The sequence below is a fragment of the Triturus cristatus genome, chromosome 7 (genome assembly GCF_964204655.1).
Source record: "Triturus cristatus chromosome 7, aTriCri1.1, whole genome shotgun sequence".
In the NCBI taxonomy this organism is placed as follows: Eukaryota; Metazoa; Chordata; class Amphibia; order Caudata; family Salamandridae; genus Triturus; species Triturus cristatus.
This window is the reverse complement of record NC_140590.1, coordinates 1181861337-1181877981: the sequence shown is the minus strand read 5'-3', so window position 1 is coordinate 1181877981 and position 16645 is coordinate 1181861337. Positions and strand designations below refer to the sequence as shown.

Genomic DNA, 16645 nt, shown 5'->3' with positions numbered 1-16645 from the left:
ATTATTTTAATATAAACAATTGAGCACCAAAAAAACCTGGCCCGCCAAGCTCCTTAGTTTTGCTCAAGCTCAGTTTCTTGGAGTAACTCCCCGTCCAGAAGGATTTGTACAGCTTAATTCATAGCATTCTAAGGAAATTTATTCTAATAGGTGTAACCACAAGAACTTCTTAGTATAAAAATTCTTGTCTCTGTGACTTTTGGAATACATCCCATGACAGAAAGGCCTTTCCAAACTGTCTCTCACTTCCTCAAAGCCATTCCCCTCAGTGTAATTTTAGATTGCATGTGAGCACAATCAATCAATCAATCAATCATGTCATTTATAAAGCGCACTACATACCAGTGAGGGTCTCAAGGCGCTAGGGGGGGAAGCTGCTACTGGTCGAAGAGCCAGGTCTTGAGGAGTCTCCTGAAGGTTAGAAGGTCTTCGGTCTGCCATAGGCGGATGGGGAGGGTGTTCCATGTCTTGGCGGCGAGGTGGGAGAATGATCTGCCGCCTTTGGTTGCTCTTCGGATGCGGGGAACGGTGGCTAGGGCGTGGTCTGCGGAGCGGAGCTGGGGGGTGGGGGTGTAGAGGCTGAGTCAGCTGTTGAGGTACGCTGGTCCGGTGTTGTGGAGAGCCTTGTGTGCATGGGTGAGGAGTCTTGTTGTTGGGGAGCCAGTGCAGATCTCTCAGATGGGGAGTGATGTGGCTGTGGCGAGGGACGTTGAGGATCAGGCTTGCGGATGGGTTCTGGATGCGTTGGAGTCGTTTCAGGAGTTTGGCCGGGGCTCATGCGTAGAGTGCGTTTCCGTAGTCCAGTCTACTGCTGACGAGGGCCTGGGTGACCGTCCTTCTTATTTCAGTTGGGATCCACTTGAAGATCCTGCGGAGCATGCAGAGGGTGTTGAAGCAGGAGGAGGAGACGGCGTTGACCTGCTTCTTCATGGAGAGGGTGGAGTCGAGGATGACCCCTAGGTTGCGTGCGTGGTCGGTGGGTGTGGGGGGTGCTCCTAGTGCAGTCGGTCACCAGGAGTCGTCCCAGGCCGAGGGAGTGGATCCGAGGATGAGGACCTCCGTCTTGTCCGAGTTCAGCTTCAGTCGGGTGTTTCTCATCCAGTCGGTGACGGCCTTCATTCCTTCGTGGAGGTTGGTTTTGGCGGTGAGGGAGAGGATCAGCTGGGTGTCGTCGGCGTAGGAGATGATGTTGAGGTTGTGGTGTCATCCGACGTGGGCGAGTGGTGCCATGTAGACGTTGAACAGCGTTGGGCTGAGGGATGAGCCTTGGGGTACGCCGCAGATGATCTCGGTGGCTTCAGAGCGGAAGGGGGGAGGTGGACGCTCTGTGTTCTGCCGGAGAGGAGGGAGGTGGTCCAGTCCAGGGCCTTCTCTTGGATTCCGGCATCGTAGAGGCGTGTTCATAGTGTGTGGTGGCAGACTATGTCAAAGGCGGCTGACAGGTCCAGGAGGATGAGGGCCGCGGTTTCTCCTTAGTCGAGCAGGGTCCTGATGTCGTCGGTGGCAGCGATGAGGGCAGTTTCTGTGCTGTGGTTGCTGCGGAACCCGGATTGGGACGAGTCCAGGATGCTGTTCTCCTCGAGGAAGCTGGTCAGTTGTTTGACGGCTTTTTCGATGACCGTCGCCGGGAACGGGAGCAAGGAGATGGGTCGGAAGTTCTTGAGGTCCTTGCGGTCCGCCTTGGGTTTCTTGAGTAGGGCGTTGATCTCTGCATGCTTCCAGCTCTCCGGGAAGGTCGCTGAAACGAAGGAGATGTTGATGGTTTTCCGGAGGTGGAGTGCGATGGTGCTGCTTGCTTTGTTGAAGATGTGGTGGGGGCAGGGGTCTTCCGGGGATCCGGAGTGGATGGTGTTCATGATCTTGATGGTGTCGTCGTTGGTTATGTCGGTCCAGGCGAGCAGGCGGTTGGTGCGGGTGGTGGTCGTGGGAGCGGGAGTTCCGGGTGGTGACAGCGTCGAAGCTATCGTGGATGTCTGTGATCTTGTGATGGAAGAAGGTGGCCAGCGCGTTGCACAGATCTTGTGAAGGTGGGATGCCGTTGGAGTTGGAGCTGAGGTTGTAGAGTTCCTTCACGATGTTGACGAGCTCCTTGCTGTTGTGTGCGTTGTTGTCTAGGCGGTCTTTGAAGGAGGTCCTTTTGGCAGATCTGATGAGGTGGTGGTGTCTGCGGGTGGCGTTCTTGTGGGCGGTGTAGCTTTCCGGTGTTCGTTCATGGATCCAGTTTTTCTCGAGTTTTCGGCAGGTTCGCTTGGAGGCCTGGAGGTCTTCAGTGAACCAGTTGGCTCTCTTGCTGGTGTGGGTGTTGGAGGGCTTCTTGAGTGGGGCGAGGGTGTTGGCGCAGTCATCGATCCACTGTCGAAGGCTACGGGCTGCGGTGTTAGGATCGGTTCGGTCTACCGGGTGGGCTCTGGGCGAGGGCGGTGGTTAGCTGGCCCTCGGTGACTTTGCTCCAGTGGCGGCGAGCCATCTGCTGGGTGTGGTGGTGTGTGGTAGGTTTCCGGAAGGTGAAGTGGATGCAGCGGTGGTCGGTCCAGTGGAGTTCGGTGGTGTGTTTGAAGAAGACGTGGGAGCTTGCTGAGAAGATGGGGTCAAGCGTGTGGCCGGCAGTGTGGGTGGGTGTTGTGACGAGTTGTCCGAGTCCGAGGTTGGCGAGGTTGTCGATCAGGGTGAAGGAGTTGGGGTCGTTGTTGTTCTCGAGGTGGAAGTTCAGGTCCCCTAGAAGGATGTAGTCCGTGGAGGCGAGGGTGTGTGTGCTGATGAAGTCGGCGATGGTGTCGCTGAACTGCTGTCGGGGTCCGGGGGGTCTGTAGACGAGGATCCCTCTGAGGGTGGTGGTGGGGTCGGTGTGGATCTGGAAGTGCAGGTGTTTGGAGGTGCTCAGGGTGTCGTTGGTGTCTGTCGAGATTTTGAGTGTGTTCTTGTGGATGTTGGCGATTCCTCCTCCTACTCCGTTGGTGCGGTCTTTGCGGGTGATCTTGTTGCCTTCCGGGATGGCTATGGCGATGTCGGGTGCTGAGGAGAGGTTCAGCCAGGTCTCTGTCAGAAAGGCGACATCTGGGGCATTGGTGTTGAGTAGGTCCCAGAGTTCGACGGCGTGTCTGCGGGCCGAGCGGGTGTTGAGCAGGATGCATCTGAGGGAGTTGGGTTCTTCGGTGGGAGGGGTGGCAGGCCGGATGCTGGTGAAGCTGCAGTTCCGACAGGAGAAGGATCCTTGGGTGCGCCCCGGGGCGGCCAGGCAGCAGGTGCGTGACCGTCCGGCGTTGAGTGCATGGAGGGTGCAGGAGTCATAGCGGAGACGTGTGTCGTGGCGTTTGCGGGGGCCAGGGGTCCTGGCGCTGGGCGCGGTCCAGGCGCAGACGGGCGCAGAAGGGCTTGCCTTAGGCGCGCCCCATCGGCACGCCATTGGCGCGCCCGCTGCGTGCCTCCGCTGCACGGCCTCCATATGAGGCAATGTGGGAGGGAGGAGCAGCTGGGAGGCGGGAGCGGGGCGGCTAATGGGAATGCGGGGGGCGGGGCCGCAGGGACGCAGCAGCGGTAAAAAGCAGGAGGAGTGAGGCGGGGGGAAAATAACAATCACAACAGGGCACAGAATAAAGAATGCCGTGGGAAAAAAACTGTTAGAATGTCAGGAGGGAGAGGAACAACACTAAAGGCAGTGCGCAGGCTTGAACAACACAGCAATAAACACAGCGACAGTACAATGGCAATATCAGTGAGAGCAAGGACAGTCAGACCTGGCCGTGCGGCAGCGTGGGGAGCGACCTGCCTGCGAGCAGGGTCAGAGGTCGTACCATTTGTCTCTTGTTGTATCCTCTCCTGCGTGCAGGAAAGACACAACTTACAGCCTCTAACAGTGACCTTTGTATCCAGAAACCAGCCACTGAAGGTTGGGTTCAGGTCTTGCGTTCGGTTGAGTACACAGGAAAAATGAACACGCCCACAAATAAACCCACTCATTGCTAGAAAGCACGAAACTCAGCACACATTTTTGGGCAGACTAATGTGAAAGATGGGACTTTGCTAGCCAGAGGGGCTCATAAATGTACATTCCACATGTCTTACGAGCAGGGTATGGGCAGATAGCACTGCATCATTCCAATGTTCCACTCAGTTTACATAAAGGTGGAGCTGCCTCGAGACTGTGGTACTTGCTCCTACTCCTGGAGGCAGCACCATGTCATATGTTTAGCATAACTAATACATATTCAAATTACTTTGCAGCCAGATCCATTGCTTGGAAATTTATCTCATAAATATTAATTCTTGAGCTCTTGGATGTCAGACTGGATTGGTCTCAAGAATATTATAAGTGATTACAAACGCTCCAGGTTATTATTCTGAGAATTGCTTGAAATAGTTAAAAATATCCTGGATGACTTCATGTGAAAGTGGGCATATTTCCAGCCTTTGCCTTGAGTTTCAAGGGGTAGCTGTGTCTGTTTTTTGTAGCATGCAGTGTTAGATAGAGTTTCTACCAATTTTTTGTACCCTAATACTGAAATTAATATATATGAATATTGTAAGAAACTGCTGGCTTTATGAAAATTCATTACACCCATCACACCACTCAGGATCTGTCCCTTTAATCACTACTGTCTGAATCCATTCCGTGAGCTGTCAGTCCATTTGCACATTACGTTTTCTAATGCATTCAAGGGAGTAGTCAGAACATTAAAATACCGCCCACTTTTTACCAAAGCTGTGATGGCACCAAGCTAGCGGAGCAAGTGAGCCCGACCCGCCCTAGAAGAGTACTCGCCTCGTCCATCCAAGCATCTATTCAGTCACACTTCCATCCACCCGCTGCTCTCCACCATTTCACCTTCACATTCTGTCATCCATTAATTTTTCCATCTATCATTCAATCTTTCCTCAGTCCATCCATCAATTGGCTATTCCATCCATCCATTAATTCACACATCTATCATCAATGCATGCATCAATCTATCCATCCATCCATCCACCATACATCCATCCTTTGACTTACGCATCCATCAGTAAAAGCATAGTCACACCCTCAGATTTCCCTTTACTCTGCCATCCTTTCACCTGTCTCCATCCACCGATCCCTTCACTCATCCTTTCACCCACTCATTCATCCACCCACACATCCATCCATCCTTCCTATCACATTTCCCATCTTTTACTCTTCTTTTCACCCTTCCTCCTATTCACTATTCCTTCTTTCCCTTTTCTGTTTACCCATCCTTCGTTCTACCTTGCCCCCACTACTCTTGTATTGACACAAGTATTCCTTTGAAAGGTTCATCATGAGCTTGTGTCTGCTGAGTTGCAGACAAAAGAGGCCCATCAAGAGCCCCACCCCCGCTGTAGCTGCTGAAATTGGGGCTTCACAACACCCCTCAATGCATTTATTAACACCGGCTTGTTCTACAACTATATTGCTGCGGCTGTCTGACATTCAGCGGCAGACTGGTATTTATAGAAATCAGTAGTAATTAATAATCATGTTGTTATGTGTACATCACTTTTATTATGTGTACACAGATCATAGCACAGCCATACAGAACACTGACAAAAAAAAACACTCGGTCATAGTTATGTTGGTATAAAAGCCATAATGTGAATACCAGACGCTGAACCCAGTTACTCACAGCTTTTACGTCACAAGAGTTAACAAACGAAAGTTGAGTTTTACTCTTGTCAAATCACCATCACACCCACCCTGTTCCAGGAAATATGGAAGCCTGGGCCACTTTTGCTGAGCCTGCATTGTGTATCCCCTTCTCTGGTAGTTATAGGAATGGAACAGGCTATCGTGGCAGTGAGTGGGCCTGATGATCGATTGCCAAGGCATGATGAAGCCTGTTACAACTGGTTAATTTTGAAATGGTTGCTGCATAATTTCTAGCTCATATCGCATTGCGCGATAAAAAGGAAGCCACGTGGTGCATTTAAAATTTTCAAATATAAAGATCAAAAATGTATATGTCTTAAGTGCTGTCTGAAATGGAACTCTTGAACTGCCTTAGTACGTTACAGATTGCCACAGTGCAAAGGGACACTATTGCCAAACAACATCAAAACATCTATTTCATTCTTGTACACCGAAAAGAATCATGGTATGCATTGCAGACAAATGGTGGTGCCTTACAACTGAAAACCCAATAGTTTGTCACAATCCCACTCGAAACAAACTGCTAATTGTTAGACCTGGCATCTTTTGGCATGGTTTCCTCTGTCTTTTTGCCTCTGACCTCCTGTTTTTGACCGTGTGCTGCATTTTGCTGGCTTTAGGACTCTGGGCACTTTACCACTGCTGACCAGTGGTAAAGTGCAAGTGCTCCCTTTATAAAATGTAATGGTATTTGGTTTCTCAATGATTTGCCTATTCAATTTACTAGTAAGTCTCTTGTACGGTGCATCAGGTGTGCCCAGGGCCTGTAAATCAAATGCTGCTAGTGGGCCTGCAGCACTGATCGTGCCACCCACATGAGTAGCCCTGTAAACATGTATCAGGCCTTCCACTGCAGGGCCTGTGTGTACAGTTTAAACTGCTATGTCGACCTGGCAAGTGTACCCACTGCCATACCCAAACCTTCCCTTTTTAGTACATATATGTCACCCCTAAGGTAGGTCCAAGGCAACACAATGGGCAGGGTGCAGTGTATTTAAAAGGTAGGACATGTACAGTTGTGTTTTATATATCCTGGTAGTTGAAACTGACAACTTCGTTTTTCACTACAGCAAGGCCTATCTGCCTCATAGTTTAGCAATGGAGCTGCCTTGTAACATCTTACAAGTGTATCTTCAAATTGGGAGCAGATAGAAAATTTGAGTTTGGTGTCTCTGGATTCACAATTTAATATGCATCTTTTAGTAATGGTGTTTTTTAAATTGCAGGTCTGAAAATGCTTTTTTTTAGAAAGTGAGCATTTTCTTACTTTAACCATTCTGTGCCTCTGCCTGACTATGAAAACACGCCTGGGTCAGGGTGATAGTTGGGCTCTTGTGTATTATGTTAACCCTCCCACCTGTTTGGTCCTGTTTTGTTTTTTAATTGAGATTTCACTGTAAAAAAACCTCTATATTTTTATTTAATCCTAGTGGTATAAGCCATGTTGGGTTGGTAAATGAAAAACTACAGCTAATGCTACCTGCGTCATTCCGCTGGCGCATACATTCATTCTAACGCAGGTGCGCACAGGTCCCGACGCATGCACACACCATTGGAATAGCGCACGTGTCACCATTAGTTGTGTTTCTGCACCATTTGAAAGCTTTTTTTACGATGCTGCACAGCATAGGGAGGAACCCGATGCTGCAGGGCACCTCCCAAGGCGCAACCTATTGGCTTTGCCAATGCCTGCTTAATAAGGTGGTAAACAACCGAATAGTGGGCATCCACGCACAGAAAGAAGAATTCAGGCAAGAGAAAAATCAGAAGAGAAAGATTGTAATTTATTTAATAAAAGTCAAAATGTTATCGAATGAAAAGTGGTAAAGAATTCCACAATTTCCCAGCAAGAAGCACAAACTATATGTCGCTATCAAAAGTTCTCTTGTGTCGCATTTGCACCATTCAATATTTACCACAAATATTTCAAGTGGGAATGTAAGGATTCAGCATTTTCTGTAGGTATCCAAGGCTATAGCCATATATTGTGTTGTTTACGATTTCCAAAGCATTAAAACCGATCCTTGCTTGGACTGGAAACTAGGTCAGACTTTGAAGTACTAGGTGACATGTTTGCACCCGGCTAAAAAGAATACATTTTAGAACTAGACTGACTCTATTAATTAGGCTGTTTGCGGGTCTCAAAGAAACAGACAAGTTCTGAGAAGCAGTTTAAAATAATACCAATATTAAACAATTATCTGAATCACGCATTTATCTAACAACAAGCTGGAACCAAACACAACACCTTACATTTTTGCCTTATCCACATGCAGACATAAAACTGTCCAAACTGATGCTCTTATCATGATCCTGAAAGTGCGTCAGGTGCCATCACAAGAAACTTACAGTAAGAGCATATTATTCTCAGCCGGTTCGTATTCATCCAAGCTAGAATCATAGCAAATAAAGGGTTACGGACCAGTATGTTTTTTCAGCGGAGGGGTTAACCTAAATGTCACCAGAATGTCCTCTATGTGTTTATAAAATTGTAAACCTAGTACATACATACATACATGCACACAACAATTCCGGATCACCTAATTGGCAAAGGAGGCATCGGCCTTTGGGCCCCACTCCTTTTAGGGGCCCGCAACAACGGATCAAAAAATATTGATTTGATCCTGAAAGAAAATTGCAATCAAACTTTTTTTAAATTGTTTCCGAAAGATGAATCTACTCAAAGAAACAAAAACTTTTCATTAAAGACGCTATAGAGAAAATACTGTATTAAAGTAGTGCAGTCATTGAAAATTTGAAGTACCTAAACCAGAGACTTCAGATTCACATAACAGTTTCTCTCTTAAAAAGCTCATCTTCTGGCAGCGGTCACTTTGTAAAAAACATCGGGTGCATTGGGTATTGGGAGATAATTTGGGAGGGAAGCACTGACAAACAAAACAGCAAGGACAACAGCATTCCCTTGAATCCCGCAGACGACCATTGTTTCATAGGATGATACTTTTCCTACACGCGCTGTCGTAGGCCTATAACAGAGAAAGGAGTAAGGCCAATTTCCGACCTGGACCAATGTCATCGTCACTTTTATATCCTAGAAAGCTAGATGGAGTGTTCAGAATGTCGAAAACTGCAGCTACATCCAACATTGTTATATACACTTAAAGGGAAACTTTATGCACCAAAAAATATATATGTATAGAATATGGCAACAATAGGGTAGTTCCTCTAGGTCCCATTTAAAAGTCCCACTCAGAATCAGCAATGATCATGTGAAATGTCACCTTCCATAGGTGTTACCAAGATCCTTTAATGTACTCTAAACAAAAACAAGCGCTGTCCAACAAATACTACATTTACAATTTTAATGCATAGGTATATAATAAAATTGCAACAGGCGTAAATCCTGGGTGAAGTGCAAGAACAGCTTTATCTACAATTCCACAGTGACAAAGTTGCAGTTGTACTGCGCTCCTCTGAGGAGGTTCTCATTGGAGGTGGGCACAACGCATGACGGGAGAAACTGTGCATATTTGCCTGTAAGAAAACAAAGATATTATTCCCAGGCTTTCAACAGGCTTTTGATCAACTTGAACACCCAACTTTCTGGCCTGAGGGGGCTTGGATCAAAAAAGGCCCAGTGAGTCAGGTGTTCATAGTTATTCCTTCTACACAGAGGATGATTTAAGTGTCATCTGTTTTAGAACAAAACTGCAGTCACCAGGAGAAGGTGAGATCGCCAAGAAGGAGACATAGGATAATAGGGTTGAATCGAAGAGGGCGTTGCATGACAGACATCATGTGGCGGAAGACATGTTATCTGATGGAAACTGTCAGAAAGAAAAGATGAAAACCAAACCACCGTCTGTCCGATGCTGGTCTGCACCGGTTTGCACCAGGGGAGATAGTAAGATATTGTGATCGCTTGGGTCAAATTCATCCAGGGTGAAAGAACCTACATCGCTGTAATCTGCCACATGGCGCAGTTCATTACCGAATACCCCCAGGACCTGCTCAGCACATCTTTGTGCTCAAAGCACACATGGACAGACAGGCTGAGTACAGAATTAGAGTCAACAAAAGATTGGATCTGAAAAGGACCACTGGTTCCCGGAGTGTGAATGGCTTCGAAAGGTTAGAGTTTGGCTAAAAGTTGGCCAGGTCACCAGACTCTGAAGACAGTCATCTATGAAGTGATGTTACCATATCTTTTTGAAAAAGACTGAGAATCCATATCTCACCTCCACGAGTTGTTAATCACAGAATAGGAACCGCTACCTGTGAGATTTCTTTCACAATTCATCCCAAGCAATGGTCGTTATGGTACCCAGATCTTGACTTTTGCTTACTCCACCAGACACACTCCTACAAGGAAAGCATGGTGAGCCTCGCTGTATGGAGGCCAGTTGTCTTGCTTAACCACACAGGATCAAGTTGTCTGGGATGGTCGCTGAAAGGATTACAGAGTATAGGTTTGAACAACACTGAATTTAAAGATATTGTTTTCTGAGCACTCCAGGTGGGGGAACTGGGAAGGGAACATTTTGGTGGTTGATACAAAGGGAAAGGACAGTTCCCGATAGATCTCAAACAACTATTTACAAGAATCTGGGGCATTACATATGCAAATTACTTTGTAAATGTTTGAACCTTTAAGATGAGCTATTTGCACATCCACAATTGTGTTTAGAAACAATTCTAGGTTTCTTGGCGGTAGTAAGCTCGTCATGGTGTTTCTAGATATTGAGTAATTTTCTCTTAAACCAACAATTCATGACGAAAGTGTTGAGGTGGATGATTCTGAAACATTTTTGTTGCCTGCAGGCTTAGAGGACAAGAGCAGATTTGATCCAAGTGTTGAAACAATCAAAGATAAACTCCAGATCTAAACTTGAAAGATCACAGGGGTGAGGCCCGTAGCTATCCCAGCAGTACATGTGTATAATAGCTCATGCTGAGGGTTTGAGGGAACGAGACAAAATCCCAGCAGAGAAAGGGAATGATGGAATGGAGATCGAGAGAGTGAGTGTGTGCGGTGTGTGTTTTATTAGGCTCCTGAGAGTCCTACTAATTGTTGTGTAACTGCCAGCACTCAGAGTTCAGTCAGGCCACCTATCAGAGGTACTAAGACTTTGGACTGAGTTCTGTTCCACAGATGAAGCATGAAACACACCTGGTTTGACAATCGCAAAGGAGCTGATTTGGATGTTGGTCGGAAAGCCTCCGATAGCTGGTCAGAGGCTTTCCAATCGACATCTAAGGTTTAAACTCAGGACTGCCTTATTACAATGCAGGCGGTCATAGTTTAAACGGGTTTGTCAGACTGGCTTCTGACGGGCTGAAGGGAGCCCGTCGGTCAGTCGGAGGCCGCACATAATCCCTTACAGACTGCGTTTCCTCCATCAGGATTATGATGTTGGTATCTAACAGGCTTTCCATGTCGGGTTTTCCGACATGGAAAGCCTGTCGGAAAGCGACTTTGGGGCCCCTAGCAGGGCCCCCATGCCACTGCAGCCTCCGGTTGTGGGCTTAGGTGCCCCCTGAAAATCCCTGCACTATGTGGCAGGCACTGTCAAAAACTCCCATTTATCTTTGGGAACTGGTGCTGCAGGCAGTTTCCACCTACAGCACAAGCTCCCATAGGGAAATGGGAGTTTGCGACCTCTCGATGTGCGGTCGCATCCTGATAAGGTGTGTGGAACCGCAGACCTATGGTCAGTCGGTTCAGACACCGAGATGGTTGCGTCCGCCCGACATCTTAATAGGCCCCAAAGTGTTTTTTGGAGATCTCAGCTAGAAGGACATCATCTTCCCCTCACTATTCTTTTCCTTCCTGGGTCCCACTCTTCTCTCCCCTCTGACCATCTCTCTCTTTCCTTCCTGGCCAGGATGACATGCAGATCGTGATAGACCAGCAGCTTCGGAGCCAACGACAGAAGGAGAAGACCCGGCCCAAGGAACCTGTCCAGGGGGGAGAGCTGAAGAGGACAGCCAGCCGCAGCTTCTCCTTCCGGCGGAAGGGTGCAACAGACGGTGGCAACGAAAGCAGTGGCTTCTTCTCCTTTTTAAAGAAAAACTGATCACAGCAGAGGCGGACAAAAAGACACACTTGGCCTGTAGAGGCAAAAGAGACCTAGAGGTGTGAGTGTGGATAGAAAAGACATCTGGAGGCCACAGCGGAAGAGGAAACACAGGAGGCACAGGAAATCCGCCACAAAAGATTGCCTATGAGCCTAATTGTGTAGGCAAAAAATACAATGTGATGGAAATGGTTGAACTCTCTATTTCGATACAGTGGGAAAAACTCAGGGCAGCATTGTCCACCAGTGTTGTATCTAGTGTCCGCCATTACAGACATGAATCAACGGCATGCATATCAGCCTAACTCCCACCAAACGGAGCAGTCTATTAGGCTGCATCCAAGCTGCATGAGATCAACTTCAGGCACAAACCATTTTTTTATCTCCCTTAAGCTGTAGAGTCACTAATTATGTAAAGGATGTGGGGATGAACAAGCCTCACGCCTAACCATCAAGGCCAGACTGGCCGCTCTGCCACTCTTGCATTATCCCGGTGAGCTGCAGACTCGAGGTCTGCTTTTAAAGCTGGATGGTCTGCTATGACCAAACCATGAATCCTCCCCCCATTGCCCCATTCTAGTCTTGTCTCCTGATCTGTGAGCTGGTTTAAACATTTCTGCCAGGGCTAATTTCTAGACAAACCCTGCTTACCCCCTCTTCCTCTGAGTCCTGACTCCAGCTCGTCATCATTCATTAATGACTTCATATCCCCCATTCCTGACTCCAAGTCACCCCAGTACTGACTGTCTTTTTCTGACTCCAGTGGTAATTCACTCCTGACTCCAGCTCGCCCTCAATGTGGACTCCAAAGCTCCTATTGCTGCCTAATCCATTAATTGCCCTCTCTCCAGCTCTCCCCTCAGTCCTGACTCCAGCTTTCCTCATTCCAGTGCTCTGTCATGGTCTGTTCACACAAGCTTTAGTTGGACCGAAGCAGGATGGGCGCGCATGGGAGCGGTGTCTGCCAGTGGCTGTTGGCGAAGGGCTGCCAGGGACTCAAGGTGAGTCTACTGGAAGAGGAGTTCTCGGGTTCCTGAGACAGTGTAAATAAAACATAGGGCCCCAGTGACTCAAAAGAGCATCTTACCCAATGTGGAGAGCGCTTTTGCTAAGAGGGAACGTCTCAGCCGACTGAGGCGTCAGACAGACAACTGAGCAGCAATGATACCCAGTGACCACTCACAACTTGACACCGGCTGAGCCTCGAGGGAACAGGCACAAGTGCAGCTGTGACCCTCAGAGGCAGTGACAATACAGCAACATCTGAGGCCTTGGAAGGGGCACAGAGGCCAGTGCAGCAGTTATTCATGTGCCCCCTATTTATTGTACTTCGATTCCCTTACACAGAAGGTGCCCATAGGGCGATCTCAAGCCTGCTCCACACCTTGTACTGATCTGAGCTGAAGAAACTGAGAAGTGGAAGCTATGACTGCAGATGCAGGAGAGGGCCCCTGGCTGGTGTGAGGACCCCAGTTGCCTGGTACCAGCTCTCTCTACTAAAGAAAGTGAAACCGTGCCTTCTTGAAACTGACTCCAGAACTGTAGTTCAATCCGCCTGGTGGCAATGCCGTGCTCTGTAGCCTCCCAAACTAAACTGGAGGTAGGAAGAGTCTCTGAAATCCGGCATTGCTGGGGTAGAACCAGTCACATGTCTAGTTTTGCAGAAGACCATCTTCCGTCCAGAGGTGGGACACCAGTCTGCCCTATCCGATGCACTGGCATGCGTTGAACCTGTGTTAGTACAGCTTGGGTGCTTCAATCTCCATCAGACCAGCCTGGTCTCTTTGTTCGTGGCACTTTAATCTATGTCGAGACTATGACAAGCTGAAGCTGGTTTTTAAAATGTTAAATTGGTTACAAAACACTAACAGTTTAAAGCAAACTACAGTTCTCAACGTAATATGCGTTACACTCTTTTAGACTAGCAGGGCTTCTCTCCGCGATATAGGTTTTTGTAGAAGTTTGGGCTTTAATTTATATAGATACAATAATATTTTGTTAATATATGCATATTTTGGGTACCAAAGTATAAAGATATATTAAAGAGAGTGTTTATATTATTACGTTGTTTATTATTTATTACATGTGCAGTTTTACTTTTTGAGTCTTTCAGCAGTCTGATCGAACATGCCTGCCAAGCCTCGTTGATTGTTGCCTCCAGTGTAACTGAATTTTTGCTTCCTGTTAAACTATCAATGCTTGTCAGATCTTGCAGGATCACCTCCAGTCACTCAGTACCCGTACATGAGACAGATCTAACAGAACCAACAAAGACAGCAAGGGGCATGGAGCGTTAATTGGAGATCTGGGGATCTACTGCAGCTGCTAAAAAGGGTAAATGCCCTATTAACCAGGAGCGGTCGGTGTCCAGAAAAAGTAGTGGGGCAGCGTTGCAGGGGGAACTACGACAACAATAAAAAATACCTGTCGCCCACCACTTCACCGCTCTTCTGTTGTTCTGGCTGCACTGCAGCACAGGCTGAGGCTCCCAGACACACCTACGGCCAATCCAGACGTTGCTCTCGAGCTGATAGCAGCATGTGAGAAGCACCAGGATTGGCCTGAGCGATCTGGATTTGCACTCCCAGAGAGGCTGGGAGCCTGTGCCTGCTGTCTCCAACCCGGCAACGCAGCTCAGGTTCAAGACATCTCTGTGCAAATGTCAGTTTGGCCGCCCTAAGACAGAAGGCCAAACCCACATGCGCGCTTAGCAGCAGTGCCCACCACTCCTCATATGCCCGTCATCATGATGGACCACACCCCTCGATTCGGCCCTATGGAGAATAAAATGATAATAAACCTGTGTTATCATCATTTTATTTTACACGTTTTGCATCTGCTGGCGGGGCGGCGCTCCTCTGCCATAACAGAGGAGCCGCCGCTGCTATTAACCCTTTTTAGAGTGTACTACAAGCAGCCACCATAGATCCAATAAAGAGTGTTTCTGGGTTCAATCAAATTATTGGTTCATCACTTTATGTAAGTGGTATTTGTATAGCATGAACCTATCCAAAAACACAGCAGAGCGCTGTACAAGGTCATAGGCAAGCAGACATTGAACGAGCGACCGGAGAGGTAGCTGGTTAGTGGATTGTTACTGCATTGTGCTGTAGTGCTCTTTTCTTGATTTCTGTTTCATGGCAATTACCAGAATTTCAAAATGGCATGATTTAAATTAAATCAAACACACACAAAAAGAAAACAGGCGTATAAACATTATCTTTGACTCTGCGGTCCGGGTGAGGGAACTCTGGGCAGTTCATTGTCTTTAGGTGGCAGCTTGTCCTTTCCACGGAACGTCACCCAACACATCTTCTGCACTTTAACTCTGGGCACATCAATGGTATGTTTTCTAGGAATATTTTTAAGCAAAGGGTTAGTATAATTGTGATTCATGTTGAGATAGAAATGTGCCAATTTTTATATCTACTGACAAAGTTCCTGATGTATAGTTCAGTGGACGGTTACTCCGTCACAGATGTAAAGTCCCGCGTATTATAAGTGCCATTGGATATAATGCCCTTGTAATACAGCAAGCCGGATATCCGTCACGTTTGTGACAGAGTAAGCAGTCGGCCGAACTCCAACTCGGGTCCACATACTTTAGGGGTAGGATCAGCTAGGGTGATTTCCTTGCCCAGTTGGAAATGTTAAAGACATTTTGCCATTCCAGGTCAGAATTACGTACAGCTCTGGATTCTTATAGGACCATCCTAGTCCGCCTGGAATAATTATTGGCAGACAAAGGTACAGTGGTGTACAATCTATGCCACAAAATTTTTTAAAACAACGACGTTCATCAGTTAAGTCAGCCATGTACCCTGGTTTTACCCCACCTAATACTAACCTCTCACATCACAGGTGACATCACAAATTACATCATCAGTGACATCACTGGACTCATAATATAACATTATATGTATTTGTAAAGTGCACGTTCACTCACTGGTATCTTGATGCTGAATAACAGATGTTTATTGTTACCCAATGCATTGCTCCACTATAGGCACTTCAGGAGGCTGATTGGATGAGAGGAGATGCCAGGGTTTGAACCTGTGACCATGGGGTCAAGTGCAGAGCCGTACAGTGGATTTATTAACCCATGAGCCACCAGAGTGCAGGACCTGGCCATAGATCAAGACCTGTGCCCAGAACCCATGGGCATGGGGCACAGTGTCCCATATCTTGAAGACTGCCAGTGATGGTCGAGATTTTCTAGTGTTTAAGGTGAACAAAGGACCAGGGACACCGAAGGATACCAGGGCTTCACCAGTTCCCACTGAGAACTGGACCTAAGGATTGCATTTCAAGTGTAACTAAAATGACATCTAAAGATCCTTAGAAGCTAAAAAGATGATGCAAATCTTTCAATACTCATGAATCTTAATGGTCTCCCCACCCTACAGAACCAGACCAAACGCCATGCGTCGGAAGCAAAACCTACTGGTGCTGGTTATGGACAAAAGTAGTGTGGGACCTTCCAAGAGTACAGGTAGAATGCCCCGGTTACTTACCGGTAATCTTCATTACTCCGAGTCCTAGTCTTCCTCGCCACAGTAATACAAATGAGCCTCCGGCTCCACACAGAACTCCAAGTAAAATAAAAGAGCAGCGCTCTAGTCTCCCCTCCCTCCTCCAACATGGCCCCCAGTGGCTTCAGTCAATCCCATAAAGGGATACAAACCAGCCAGCCCGATCTGATAATCAAAGCCGCAGACATGAAGCCAACACCAGGGCCGGGAGGGAAGGGAAACTATACTGTGGCGAGGAAGACTAGGACTCGGAGTAATGAAGATTACCGGTAAGTAACCGGGGCATTACCTCCTCGTCCAGTCTTCCTCGCCACAGTAATACAAATGAGCCGATACCAAAGCAATCGGCTTCATGTAAGGAAATAGACCACACCAATAGTGCAGTGAAAACATAATTTAATACACAGAGGTACAGCAATCAAAAAGAGAACCTCTCA

The 16645-nt window shown here is 47.5% G+C and overlaps 1 protein-coding gene across 2 annotated transcripts in view; it reads left to right on the top strand.

Moving 5' to 3' along the window:
- The window catches only part of BICDL2 (BICD family like cargo adaptor 2), a 125634-nt gene extending 111898 nt beyond the window's left edge, over window positions 1-13736 (top strand). For both annotated transcript variants that reach the window (XM_085618516.1, XM_085618517.1), the window contains exon 11: window positions 11485-13736. In XM_085618516.1, the coding sequence (XP_085474642.1) occupies window positions 11485-11676 (192 nt within the window). In that variant the 3' untranslated portion in view covers window positions 11677-13736. The remainder of the gene's footprint in view (window positions 1-11484) is intronic.
- The last annotated feature ends 2909 nt before the right edge of the window (window positions 13737-16645 follow it).